General features: G+C 40.6%; 1 protein-coding gene across 3 annotated transcripts in view; it reads right to left on the bottom strand.

Moving 5' to 3' along the window:
- Window positions 1–13,467, bottom strand: part of TSTD2 (thiosulfate sulfurtransferase like domain containing 2) — a 30,853-nt gene that overhangs the window by 12,102 nt on the left and 5,284 nt on the right. For all 3 annotated transcript variants that reach the window (XM_032306622.1, XM_032306623.1, XM_032306624.1), the window contains 5 exons: window positions 11,692–12,005; window positions 9,700–9,820; window positions 4,422–4,547; window positions 3,465–3,570; window positions 127–245 (listed from right to left, as the gene is read on the bottom strand). In XM_032306622.1, coding sequence (XP_032162513.1) covers window positions 127–245; window positions 3,465–3,570; window positions 4,422–4,547; window positions 9,700–9,820; window positions 11,692–12,005 — 786 coding nt within the window. The remainder of the gene's footprint in view (window positions 1–126; window positions 246–3,464; window positions 3,571–4,421; window positions 4,548–9,699; window positions 9,821–11,691; window positions 12,006–13,467) is intronic.

Raw genomic sequence — 13,467 nt, 5'->3', positions numbered from 1 at the left:
TACTGGGGGGAGATCTGGGTGACTCGGCCACAAGTGAGCACACACGGCATCACTTGGCAAACATGCCATGATGTGGGAAGGGGGAAACCTACCGTTTCACGGACCTCGCTTCTGGTCTTTACTTACTATTTTGCTTTCATAGAAGTTTCTGCAGTCCAGTAAGATAGTATCACTTTGTTCTTCATTTGCCTGAGACAAAAATTTTTCTACTTCTTTATGAAATTCACCTGGGGATAAATGGATTCCTAAAACCAAACCAAAAATTTACTTAAGACAAAAAATCCAATCACAGCTAGCCCTGCCTAATGACTTAGATGTTGCTCTGTTTTCTTCCACCCAAACCATTATTCATAATTGCAATTGTGTCTGAAAATAACTCTGATGACCATGATGAAATTATTCAGTGATTCCAGATATCCTCACTTTCCTTCTTAGAAAGATAAGCACTGTGGAGACCTGGAGGTTTAGAAATGATTGTCAAAGAATTTTCCATTCTCATACTTGGTCTAACGCAGTGATAAAGGCCAGACAGTTAAACTGCCATGTGGGTTTGCTGGTCTTACATGGCCAGTGTTCTATTTTCATTGTACAGGGAAGGGACTGGGCATGTATGTGCTTGACAATAGGCTTTGACTGTAACAAAGGCAAGCCCAAGTTCAAGGCTAAGAACCTTGACAGGCAGCTGAGAGTATAAATTTATGGAATAAAGTTGGACTGTTCTTTAAAAATACAAAAGGGTAAGAAGAACGTGTCTAAGTCTGTGTCCATGAGTGAAAGAGAAAGGGTAGGAGGGGCTACAGCAGGAGGGACACATGAGGGAACAGAGCAGGAGGGAGAGGAGGGAAAAGCTAAAGCAGGCAGGAGAGAAAGGAAAGGAACAAAGTAAGTCAAATCCAAGGAGACTAAAAGGAGAGCACCTCAGTCTGGTGGGGTACCTGGCCTTCTAGACTCTCCAGAATAGAAATATTCCTGTATCTTTGGAGGTCCAGACATTCCAATCGATTGTGAAGAACTTCTGGTGAATTTGGCAATGAGCAGTAACCCCCACTCAAGGACAGGGGCTCTGGGGATGGCAGTCACCAACCACTCTTGGTAGAATGATGGCACCAAAGGAGCCTCATTCTGCTCAGAGGGGAACCTCAACAACCACCTGAAGCTGCTAAGTACCCAGGTGGGGCTAGAGGCCCGAGCACGGCCAAGGACTCTAGGTTCTTACCTGCCAAACCCAGAATTTTAAGGCGAATGTAATGAGACCAGAATTTATTCATTCTTACCACCTAATTACATGGTTACCAAAACAGGAGGGTGCAAAGGGAGGCTCAAAACTGGGATGAGAAGCTTGGAAATCTGCTAAGACTTCTACTGAGAGGGTGCCATGGGGAACCCAACCTGCTCCCCACTGCTGCTCTCCTGGCCCTGCAAAGGCCAACTGGACAGGGACTCAGAGAGACATATTTACAAGAGCTGCCTTCACACCACGTGGCTTAAATCCAAGCAGCCCAGCATGGTGTGGAGCCCACTGTCCCAAGCAATGGCCTGTAGCACCAAGAAGGAGCTCTTCAGTCATCTTGCTGAGTTTGGGACACTGTGCAGACACAGCCCTTTTGGGCCCTTCCCTCCTCATGCATGTGTCTCTTTTCCTGGATATTTGTATCCTACTCCCATTTCCTTCTGGCTTAATCCCTAGCATTCTTTTAAATCCCTACATATGGGGAAGTGAGCAGAGACAGCCAGACGTTTGTGCTTCCTGATGAAAGAAGACAATACTACCTGTCAGGCAGTCTTGGGGAAGGAGGGAAGGGAAGAAAGAAAAAAGGAATTTAAATCTGAATCTAACCAAGTCTCTGGTGTCTAACTAGCCACCAGCCACATGGGGATGTAAGGATCTTGAAATGTGGCCAGAGATGTGCTAGAATAAGAGTGACACCAATCCAGGATTTCAAGTACTTAGTAAGCAAAAAAAGGTAAATGATCTCAACAGTAATTTTTACATTGATTACATGTGAAAGTATTTTGCCTACATTACATTGAAGCATATTATTAAAATGAATTTCACTTGTTTCCTTTTACTTTTAAAGTGTGACTACTAAAAAACATAAAATTACATATGTGCCTCACAATTACATTTCTATTAGCACTGCTCTAAAGCTAACTACCACTCTGTAGGAAACACAGAGGACAGAGGAGATGCAGGCAGCTTTAGCCAGACTGTGGGAATCTCTATAGACAAAATGACCTAGTTTCTTCAAAAAATAAACAAAGGAGGGGGAAAAAAAGGAAGGCAAGTGTATAGGTTAAAAGAGAGAGAGACTTAAAGAGACACAGGGATCCATCACAATGAGTGGACCTTACTTGAATCCCAATAAAAACAACTAAAAAAGTTATGAGATCCCCATGGGTACGATTTCTTCACACATGCTGACACACAATTCTGGAGAACAGCAAGCTCCTCCTTTGCTGGTTTAGCCAATTTTAAGCACTGGCTAGATATTTGATAATATTAAGGAACTATTATTAAGATGTTTTATTTAAATGTAATAATGGCTTTACAGTTTTTTTTTTAAACATTTCTCTTTTAGTGGTCTCTACTAAAATATTTATGAATGTAATGACATGACACTGGATTCCCTTCAAAATGATCCAGGATGGGGGAAGGGGACAGGCTATAGAAGAAAGTTGACGATGAATGAGTAATTGCTGAAGCTATATGACAGGTACATGAATTCACGGTATTCTTTTCTGTACTTTTTTTTAGCCTTTGAAATTTTCATAGAGAAAAGCAAAACAAAAACAAAAAACCCACCACACAAATGTCTTTCAACCATCTATGGTAACCACAAGGAAAAAGAGGAAGAGAACATTCTAGCATACTTGCAAACAAACTGCTCTGGATTTGAAAGCCACTTGTTTCCTGTAGCAAAAAGCCTATGCGTTATTCAGTTGATGAACTATTTACAAGTAATAATTACATTCCTCCCAGGTTGCTATCTTTGGAACAAGAAAACAACTTCTTGCCAAATCATCAAGAAGAAAAAGCATTCTAAGGGGTGAGTCTTCAATTACCATAGCACCAAAGAGAAGACCAGTTTAAACACTGAATAACTCACAGGCTAGCTATTACAGAGCTATTTTTTTTATAGGTATAATTAACATACAATGTTATATTAGCTTCAGATGTGTAACGATTAAACAGTTCTGCACAGTACTCGGTACTTATCATGACAAGTATACTCTTAACCCCCTTCATCTACTTCACCCACCTTCCCTCTGGAAACTACCAGTTCTTCTCTACACCTAAGAATCTGGTTTTTTGTCTCTTTTTTCTTTGGTTCTTAAATTCCATACCCCAAAGCTACTTTAAAGAGGTGATTGTTGATCAGAGTGTCTGACTTCCACATTTGTTTCTATATCAAGTTTTGTTCCTCTGCAGAAAAGCAAAATTTTTCTTCTAAAAGCAAGCATACCAGGCTTCTTGTAGGAGATCTTATTGGGACTGATCCCCATGGGCACAATTTCTTCAAATACACCAACACGCAATTCTGGAAAACAGCAAGCCCCTCCTTTGCTGGTCTAGCCAATGAGAAGCAAAACAGAACAGTCTTACTCTCCCATCTCCAGATATAAGACAAGTGCCAAATATAACAATTGTATCTGTTGTATAATAATATGATAGCTCAAGTCTTAAGAAACCTCAAAGTAAGAATTAATGTTTTAATAGGGAAAGGGAGCCAGGGCCTAAAATGTTTCAAATAATTCAGCACTAATAAATATTTATTGCATACATTCCACATACAGAAATGTTAAATTAAAAAAGTGTTTCTACAGCTATAAGCATTTAACTATAAAACTGAAACAACACTGAGTAATTTCATTATGTGAGATTACATCCTAGCTTTTGCTCTGGAGCAATGAGCTTTCTCTCCCTGCCACCACCAGCACTAACCCTAGGTAAGGCATTCCCCACCTTTATCACCTACCAAGCCTACCAAGCACAAGGTGACTCAAAGGAGCTCAGCTGAGACAGCAGCAGCTTTATCCCCCATGTGGCATGAAGTGCTGGTCTTTGTAATTTCAAGTTTACTAAAAACATAGTGATGCCCTGAAATAGCCAGGTGGTCCCTCCAGTGAGCAAATATCATCTAAGTTTAGAGTTAGATTGTGCAAACTGTCCTGTCCTTATTCTACAAGAAGGGAGACTGAGATCCAAGAGGGCACTAACTTGCCCGAGACCACATGGTGGCTTCGTAAAGAACTGGGTGTGGATGCTCCTTTGACCACACGGCCTCGCAGCCTACAAGGGGAAAGGTGTTTATCTGGCACTGCTTCCTTCGTACACTCCCCTCTTCAGTGCCTAGAGCACGAAGAGGCAGTGAGACAGAAGGCAATGACTCTAAATCCATTTTTTTTTCAATTTCTCTTACCTTAAAATCATCCTTACACATATAATCCTTAAACAATGGACAGGAAAGCATGACTTCCACATAGAGTCTGGTGGCGAGTTTGCTTCCACCAACTGTCCCATTGATTCCTTCTGTAGCAATTCGAACCTGGGACACAAGACAGTGAGAGAAGGGGAATGCAGTCTGTTCTTAGCTTAGTTTAAATCTTCCCGGGCCAGAACCGGCTTGTGTGTGTCCATGAGGTTAACAAAAATAGCAGAGACACAATAAAAGTGTTACCACATGAAGATACTTGTAGCTTTCTAAAATGGCACTACCCACAATTCAGACAAGGTACATAATAGATGTGCACTGGATGAGAGAATGGATTGAGTGAAAGTTCTGGAAAGCCCCATTTGCTGTCCAATGACCAAAGAAACAAATTTCAAGCTTAACCTAAATCCAGGTCAGCACCTCTAGGATCAAAACTCAGCTTTGCCACTTACTTGCTGTGTGGCCCTGAGAAAATTAACTTACTTCTCTGAACCCCAATTTCTTCACCTTGCTAAAACTGAGACAGAAGAGAACCAGTAATGAAGAGGACTGCTGAGGAGATATTACCCAAGTCAGAGCACAGCTGAGAGCAAGGAATGCATGAGTACACCTCTGCACAGCGTTTGGGGGGAAGCACACGACCCCAAACCCACCCACTAGAATGCCAGTTCCATAAGGGTCTGTGTCTGTTGTTCACTGCTGCATCAGTGCTTAGAACAGTGCCTGCCAAGTAGATATCTGATTCATATTTGTTGAACAAATTAATGTATATCCATTTTGGAAGCTTTCTGGCTTCTCAAACACATAGTTTCTTTGAAATGCTTCAGTGGTTGAGCACTTTAGAACCTGGGTTAAGTTCCTCCCTTAAGAGACAATGCTTAGGGAGGCCTGCAAAGTTAGTTGTCCTGGTACTATAAAACCCTGTGGATGAGTTTAAAGCTGGATCCTCTTTAGAAGGAGCTGAGCTCTCTAGAGCAAAGTGCTAGAGACAAAGGACGACGCTCAAGTATCATGGTACTCTATGGAGAGAGAGGTCCTCTATTATTATTAATACCATTGATACAACAATGATACCTACCAGTGCATTAGAACTTGAAAAATGTAAAAGCTGTCCTTTTTCAGGGCCCAGAGAAGACATCATTTTATTTGTTGCCTCACTTCACTCTTTAGGGCCTGGATATAAATGGGATTCATTTCATAAGCTAGTGCCAACTCACTAGCAGTGGCTAGCCAGAGTTTCATGATGAGGATTCTGGATCACATCCGGGCTCCTTGGGAAAATACTGCAATCTGATAAAGCCTGTTCTGGGCATGAGAGAGGAAAGCAGAAGGAATATGCCATCCCTGCTGTATGGACTACTCTCCCACCAACCAACTAATACTTTTTCAAGGGCCTACACAGAAAAATAGAGGTGAACCAATGTGTCAGGAAGTCTACTCTAAAACTGTCTTTGACTGTGGCAGATAAAGTACATACTTCTATGGAGCTGTCTTTAGAGTAGGCTAGTAGATTCTTTCCTATGTTGTTTTAATCTCAAAACCCAAATAAAGAATCAGCACACCTAATCCCTGTTTAGCTGGGGCAGAGCAATCTCTAAACTCATACACTACTAGCCTTTCAGTCCCTAAGATTGTTCAAGACAAAGCTTCAGAGTAGCTCCCTGGTGAGGAAGGCCTTATACCTCAGGGATGGAAAGCAATAGTTAGCATTCATTGAGCACCTACTATGATATATGAGCTTTATATTATAATCCTGAAAGGTAGGTATCATAATCTCCATTTGACAGAAAAGGAAACAAAAGCTCAGAGAAATCAAGTAACTTGCCCAAGGGCACAGAGCTGGTAGGTAGGAGATCTGGGATTCAAAGCCAGATACTGCTCCTTCCAAATCATGTAATTTTCCCTACTGAAGCCTCTAATATATCCCCTCAGACTTCTTGAGGCAAAAAGAAACATATAGCTATAGGAATCAGAAACTTCTTTCTAGAATTTTCAAGTTCTCTTCTCTCTCCACCTAAATGCCAATTCTGCCAAATCTCCCACCCCAGAAAATTACCTCAGTAAACTGGGCATGTATCACTGAAGCCGAAGGCTTTAGACTAAGATTTAGGCAGGTGCTGCCACCTTGTGGGTGGACACCCTCATTGCAGGTTCACCTCAGGCAGGCTAACAAGGAAAATAATCTGTCCCCCAAACAAGGAAAGAGACTGATTTCATATTTTGTACATTTGGGTTCACTGTGAAAACACCCATCTTTCAGGGTGTTCTCTAAATAGAGATGACAATAAATGTAAGTCATTCCAGGGGCACATGTCTGGTTCAGTCAGTTAAGTGTCAGAGTCTTGATTTTGGCTCAGGTCTTGATCTCAGGGCTATGAGTTGGAGCCCCATGTCAGGCTATTTTATAAAGGTATTCATTCCACAAATACTTACTACTTTTTTTTTTTTTTAACTATGCGCCAGGAATTGTGTTAGGAGTTCGTGATCTAGCTGTTAACAAATAAATAAGTAAATAAATAAAAGAGCTCTTGCCCTCTTAGAGTTTACAAACTAGGGGAGGTGACAGGTATTAAGATCAAAGTTATAAAAATGAAAAAAGTTACAAAATGAAAAATAACCACAAGATGCTTTGGGAGAATGTACCGGAAAAAGTGAACTTAAGACTGAAGGTCAAGAAAGGTCTCTTTGAGGAAGTATCATTGAAACTGAGAACTGAAGATTGAGTAGAAATTTTACAGGAGAAACTGAGTGGGTGTGGGAGCATTCCTTGAAGAGAGTTTGCCTGGAAAAAGATACAAAGATACATAAAACAAAAACAAAAACCTTTGTGGGCTCCAAAAAACGGAAAGAGCATGTCGCTGGAGTATTGTGAGTGAAGAACATTAGATAGACAGAAAAGGTAGGAAGGGGCCAAATCATGCAGGAACCTACGGGTATGTTAAGGATTTGGGTTTTGCTCTAAATGCAATGATAGCCACTGAGAGATTCTGGGCAGCAGTGTTCAATTTACTTTTTAAGATGACTCTGGCTGCAGAGTGGAGAACAGATTAAATGGCACGCAAGGACAGGAGAATAAGACGGTTTGAAAGCTACTGATGTGGACGAGAGAGTGCTGTCAGGTGGTGGAAGGGGTCTGGGAGTGGATGGAGGTAAGGGATACTGTAGAATCAGAAGGGGCAGGATGTGATAATGCACTGAATGAGGTAAAGGAAGCTTTTGGCATCATCTCTTAGGAAACAGGGGTGTGGAAAACCACTGATCAAAGGACTGCCTGGGGAGTCAAAACACCTATGGAAAATAATAGGCTTAAGATAGTACAGTGTCATACCCCAAAGGGATCTCAGAACAAACCTAGTTCATTTCCTATTAAGTTTATAAAAGTATGTTATTTATCTCTCTGTTTTTACATATATATATTTATATGCAGATATGTATATATGTATTTATAAATCTGTGTGTGTGTGTGTGATCATCAAGAATGTTTTAGAAAAGCGGCATGTGGGTGGCTCAGTCAGTTAAGTATCCAACTCTTGATTTCCACTCAGGTCATGATCTCAGGGTTGTGAGATGGAGCCCCTCTCTCTCCCTCGCCCCCTTCCCTGACCCCACCCTTTTTTTTTTTTTTTAAACAGAGAGAGAGAGAGAGATAGATCACCAATAGGCAGAGAGGCCGTCAAAGAGAGAAAGAGGAAGCAGGCTCCCTGCCGAGCAGAGAGCCTGATGCGGGGCTTGATCCCAGGACCCTGAGATCATGACCTGAGCCGAAGGCAGAGGCTTAAACCCACTGAGCCACCCAGGTGCCCCCCCCCTTTTTTTTTTTAATAAAAAGAGAGCGAACCTTTTTTAGAGAAAGAGAGCACAAAGTGGGGAGGGGCAGAGGAGAAAGAGAATCTTAAGCAGGTTCCACACTCGGCACAGAGCCCACTGCTGGGCTCAATCAGTCTCACAACCCTGAGATTATGACTGAGCCAAAATCAAGAGTTGGACACAAATGAAACACCCAAGTGCCCCACCTCTTTAAAAAAAAAAAAATTCTTTTAGGAAAATAACAAAAACCATCCACAATCTTATCATGCAGACATAATCATGATTAACATTTTTTTATCTACTACCTTCCATCTTTATACACAAACACTTGTGGTTTTGTTACGAATGAAATATATTCAGTCCTTTATTCAAAACTCCCCAAATATTTATTGCCTGCTATGCACCAACCCCTGTTCTAGCACTAAGAATACATCAATTAATTAAGATAAAAGTTCCTGTCCTTACCAAGCTTTTATTAGGGAGGCAGATTGTAACAAATTAAACAAATATTGTACTTTCAGATGGTAACAAATTCTTTGATACTCTCTGAGCAGAAGGAGGAGATAAGATTTAGAGAGAGGACTACTTTGGATCAGAGTTCTGAGGAGATAACATGTACACAGGCAGAGATCTGAAGTGAGGAAATGAGCCAAGCAAAGATCTAGGGGGAAAGCACTCTAGAGAGAAGAAATAGCAAATATCAATACCACAAACTGGTAAGAGACCTTGGCATGTGTTTAGGAAACAGATATAATTTATTAAAGGGACTTAAAAATCAACAAAATCAAGGGTGCCCAGGCAGCTCAGTCCGTTAAGCATTCGAATCTTGGTTTCAGCTCAGGTCATGACCTCAGGGTTATGAGGCTGAGCCCATGTCAGGCTCCGTGCTCAGTGCAGAGTGCACTTGAGATTTGTCTCCCTCTCTGTTTGCTCCTCCCTTCACTTACACTCTCTCAATAAATAAATAAAGTCTTAAGAAAAATCAATAAAATCAATTTTAGGCACTTGAATACAGACTATAGGAATTTTCTACCAAGAACAGCTTATCTAGCAGGCAAGATCACAAGGTTTTACACTTTAGTTTTTAAACAATATACAATGGCTAGACAACTGATAAGAAACAGTGCAGAATTAGCCCAACTGTATCTTGTTATAATTTCTTCACAATTCCACACACAATTTTAGGGTTTAATAGAAGCAGGAGTGAGTAGTCTTTGTGCAAAGCCGAAAATACTCACTATTTTGCTCTGTAAGAAAAAGTCTGCTGACTCTTAGTCCATGAAATACTGTCACAAAAGGCCATGCTAACAACGGTTTGGCAGTCTACTTAAAAGCCTCGCAGCATTTTGCGGACTTCTGAGAACCTAACAGTAAATCCTTTTTGTCTCCAGCACAGCCTCTGCAATCCAAACTGGAGACAAGAAGAGTCTCGTGAAGGATGGGATGTGGGAGGTATTACCTTGCCCGTGAGGGACAGGAGCTGACACAGAGCTGTCTGCCAGGCACACACCCAGTGGGGGTCCTCCAGGTCACGGTAGCAGTAATAAAGCAGCACCTCTCCTCCATCACTGCCCTGGCCGCTAGAAGAAGAAAACCACAGGGGGAAAGCACTTGAGTCACTGGCATAAAGAAGCCACAATTCACAAAGTATCCCCAGGCAGTGTCAGAGGGAAGGCCGAGATGGAACCTAACCGTTCTGAAATAAGAAGCAGCTCCTGTCAGTATTTGCTCTGCAGAAGACATTATCTGCACCCAACTTTGCAAAAAGTGAGTTTACTCTGATTTCCTCATTTCATCAGCATACAAGAAGGTTTCATTTCCATTATTTCACGTAATCCTCTTAACCGTGAGAAGGATTATTATTATCCCCACTTTACAGGTGAGTAAACCAAGGCCAATTCCTCCCAGGTGAGACAAGTAGAGTGACTGTCAAGACTTGGACAACAGTCTTCTGACACTAGAACCCATACTCTTTCTGCGGCACTGTGCTGTCTTATACTAACTAGTTGTGGGACCTGGGAGGGTCTCTTACCATCTCTGAGACTGATTTCCTCAACTGTAAAACCAGAGAAGTGAAATAAATTTCATTTCCCAAAGTGTACTCTGAAGCTATTCCATGAAATTACACATTGGAGAAACCTTGCTGACAGTATCTTCCTCTCTGAGAATCTCAGTGAAAGCCCCTTATCTACTGAAGGCTCTGAAAAGCCCTGCAGTAAAGGACATTTTAAGCTAGTCCTTCCTAACCTTACTTGTCTTTAGCACGTCTTTTCAACACCTGTTAGCATCCTTCAGAACTGGTGTTGCATAGAACTTATTTTAGAGACTGCTAAATGATAATTAAGGCCCCACCCGACTCTGGAATCTGACACTCATCAATATCCTCATCGTATGGCAGGGCTGGCTCCCCTCTGAAACCCTGTCTATTTCAGAACCTGTTTTCCTTTCTCTACACTGCTGTAACAAATTAGGATCTGCACCACACAATTTTACTGATACTTAGGTAACCTGCCTCATATCCTCTGCGAGTTATTTTGCATATCCATTCTTTGTTTCTCCCACTAGGAAGTAAATTCCTTGAGGCAAAAGGCCATCTAGAAACAAAAAGGCCATGTCTGTACAGCACTTTATAGTTCAACGGTGCTCTAACCATCCTCATTTTATATAATTTATATAGTAACACTGTGTGGTAAGTGGGGCAGGCATCATTATTATTTTAGAGGTGAGGAAATAAAGGTACCAAGAATTTTAGTGACTAGCTCAATTCTAACTCCAAGTTCAATGCTCTAATTTGCTCCTTTTCTTGATAAACAAGGGGAATATATAACTATATATATATATATATATATATATATATATATAAAATTTATATATATAATTTAGTGAGTTTTTCAAAGGCAGGAGAAACTGAATACTAATGACAAAAGTATATGAAATTTGGACATTTTCTATTCACCAAATAGTTCAGGAACTGCTTAATATCAGAAATCTGTCCTCTAGAATTCTGTCATATAATTTGGTGAGTTTTTCAAAGGCAGGATCTAAACTTCTAATCCTGTGTCCCAGTGCTAAAAGTCAACATCCTTTCTGAAACATATTCAACTCAGAAAACATTTGGCAAAAAAAGGTTTTTTAAGCTCCAATATTATGAGGGTAGAGAGATCATTCACATTTCTGAGCCTTCCAATTTCTCTTTGAAAATAATATACTGTTCTGTTTATCACCTGTCCCTAGAGGAGATGAGATGTAGCCTTCCTAGCGTATGCGGCCAGCTGCATGGGTAATATGCTGTGGTTCCGGGATATAGAGTATGTGGCTACTGGCCTAGCTTAGGCCTATAGAGAAATTCTGTGCCTCAAAGATCTTACCATTTTCATGGATAGGTAGTGGTGTCTCCTTGTGGCTGGAAAAACTTTTAAAATTAAGCCAAAGTACAGAATGAAATTCTTACCTTATCAGCTCATCAGGGGTAAAGCAGCTTATATCAGGAAGCCAGATAGACACATCAGGATTACAGGAGAAGTCCTCTTGTAGAGGGATCCTATTGTCCTCAGACTTAAGGCTTTTTGAGGTGTTCAATGTCACAGCCAGCTGCTGTAACACAGAAGCAGTCTGGTGGCGAATCTCATCAGCATGCTGTGTTGCCACGTGTCTGTGGATGCTGATCTGGTCTCTGAAGAGCTGCTGACAGCATCGCCACCATTTTTCTTTACATTCAAGAGGACATGCTGGAACTTCTTTGGTTTTGACGAAAAGGGCAAATGCCTACAATTACATTTCAAACATGCCACTGTTAACCTTAGGTTAAAGCTGGCAGGAATCTCAGTGAATCTCTTATATTATCTTTCCACAGGGGTTTTTAATTTTATGTCCTATTTTTCTATAGAAGAACCTCCTGAGATTAACAGTTTTCTTTAAACTATACTTCAATCTAAAATTTGTTAGGGACTATTCTTTTTTTTTTTAAGATTTTATTTATTTGACAGAGAAACAGCGAGAACAGGAACACAAGCAGTGGGAGTGGGAGAGGGAGAAGCAGGCTTCCCGCTAAGCAGGGAGCCCCATGCAGCACTCAATCCCAGGACTCTGAGATCACAACCCGAGCCAAAGGCAGATGCTTAATGACTGAGCCACCCAGGTGCCCCATTAGGGGCTGTTCTTAAGGAAAGGGCTTGAGTTTCAAGTGAGTATCAGTAAAACCTAACAAACAACACTATCAGTCATTTCTAAAAAGGAAATGGTCAAGGAAAATATGGAGTATACTTATTATGGAATATTGAGCAGCTAGTTTTAAATTATGTAGGAAAATATTTATGACATAATGTTAAATGAAAAATAATGGATCAAATTTGCTTATACAACATAATCTCAACTACATTAAAATGTACACTGAAAAAGACTGGAAAGAAATATACCAAGATGTTTGACCTGTATTTTTGGAAAATAATTTTATTGTTTTTATAAAAATGATTTATATTCACTGTTTAAAAAAATTAAACAGAAAACTATGTATGGGGGCACCTGGGTGGCTCAGTGGGTTAAAGTCTCTGCCTTTGGCTCAGGTCATGATCCCAGGGTCCTGGGATCTAGGTCTGCACTGGGCTCTCTGCTCAGCAGGGAACTTGCTTCCCCCTCTCTCTCTGCCTCCCTCTCTGCCTACTTATGATCTCTGTCAAATAAATAAATAAAACCTTTAAAGAAAAAAAAAGAAAACTATGGATGTACCATAATTCTCTTAACCAATTCCTAATGAATGGCCATTTTTTTGTTTCCGATATTTGCAGTTATAAGCAATGTTGAATGAGCATTCTATGCATCCATCTTCCTATACCTCTTTAACTATCTACTTTAAATAAACATCTAGAGTAAAGCTTTTGGGGTAAAGAAACATGAAACTTCAAATTGTGATAAATAGTGACTTCCAGAAAAACCAACCAATTTATATGCTCACCAACAAGGAGATATTTTATCCACAGCACCAAGTTTTATCAGCATTCAATTCTTTATTGTCAATATTTTTAGTGTTGACCTGAATACGAGGCAAAAGAGATATATTGTTTTTACGTGCATGTCTTTGATTCGTAAGGCTGAATATTTTTCCATATCAATTTCTTCTTCTTGTCTAACCTGCTTGTTCCTATCTGTTGCCTGCTTTTCTGCTGCGGCATTTATTTTCTTCCTGATTTGTAAGTTTTCTTAAATGACTTTTTTTTTGATCAGGGTTATC

Source organism: Mustela erminea, chromosome 12 (assembly GCF_009829155.1).
Source record: "Mustela erminea isolate mMusErm1 chromosome 12, mMusErm1.Pri, whole genome shotgun sequence".
NCBI lineage: Eukaryota > Metazoa > Chordata > Mammalia > Carnivora > Mustelidae > Mustela > Mustela erminea.
This window is presented reverse-complemented; position numbering and strand designations above follow the sequence as displayed.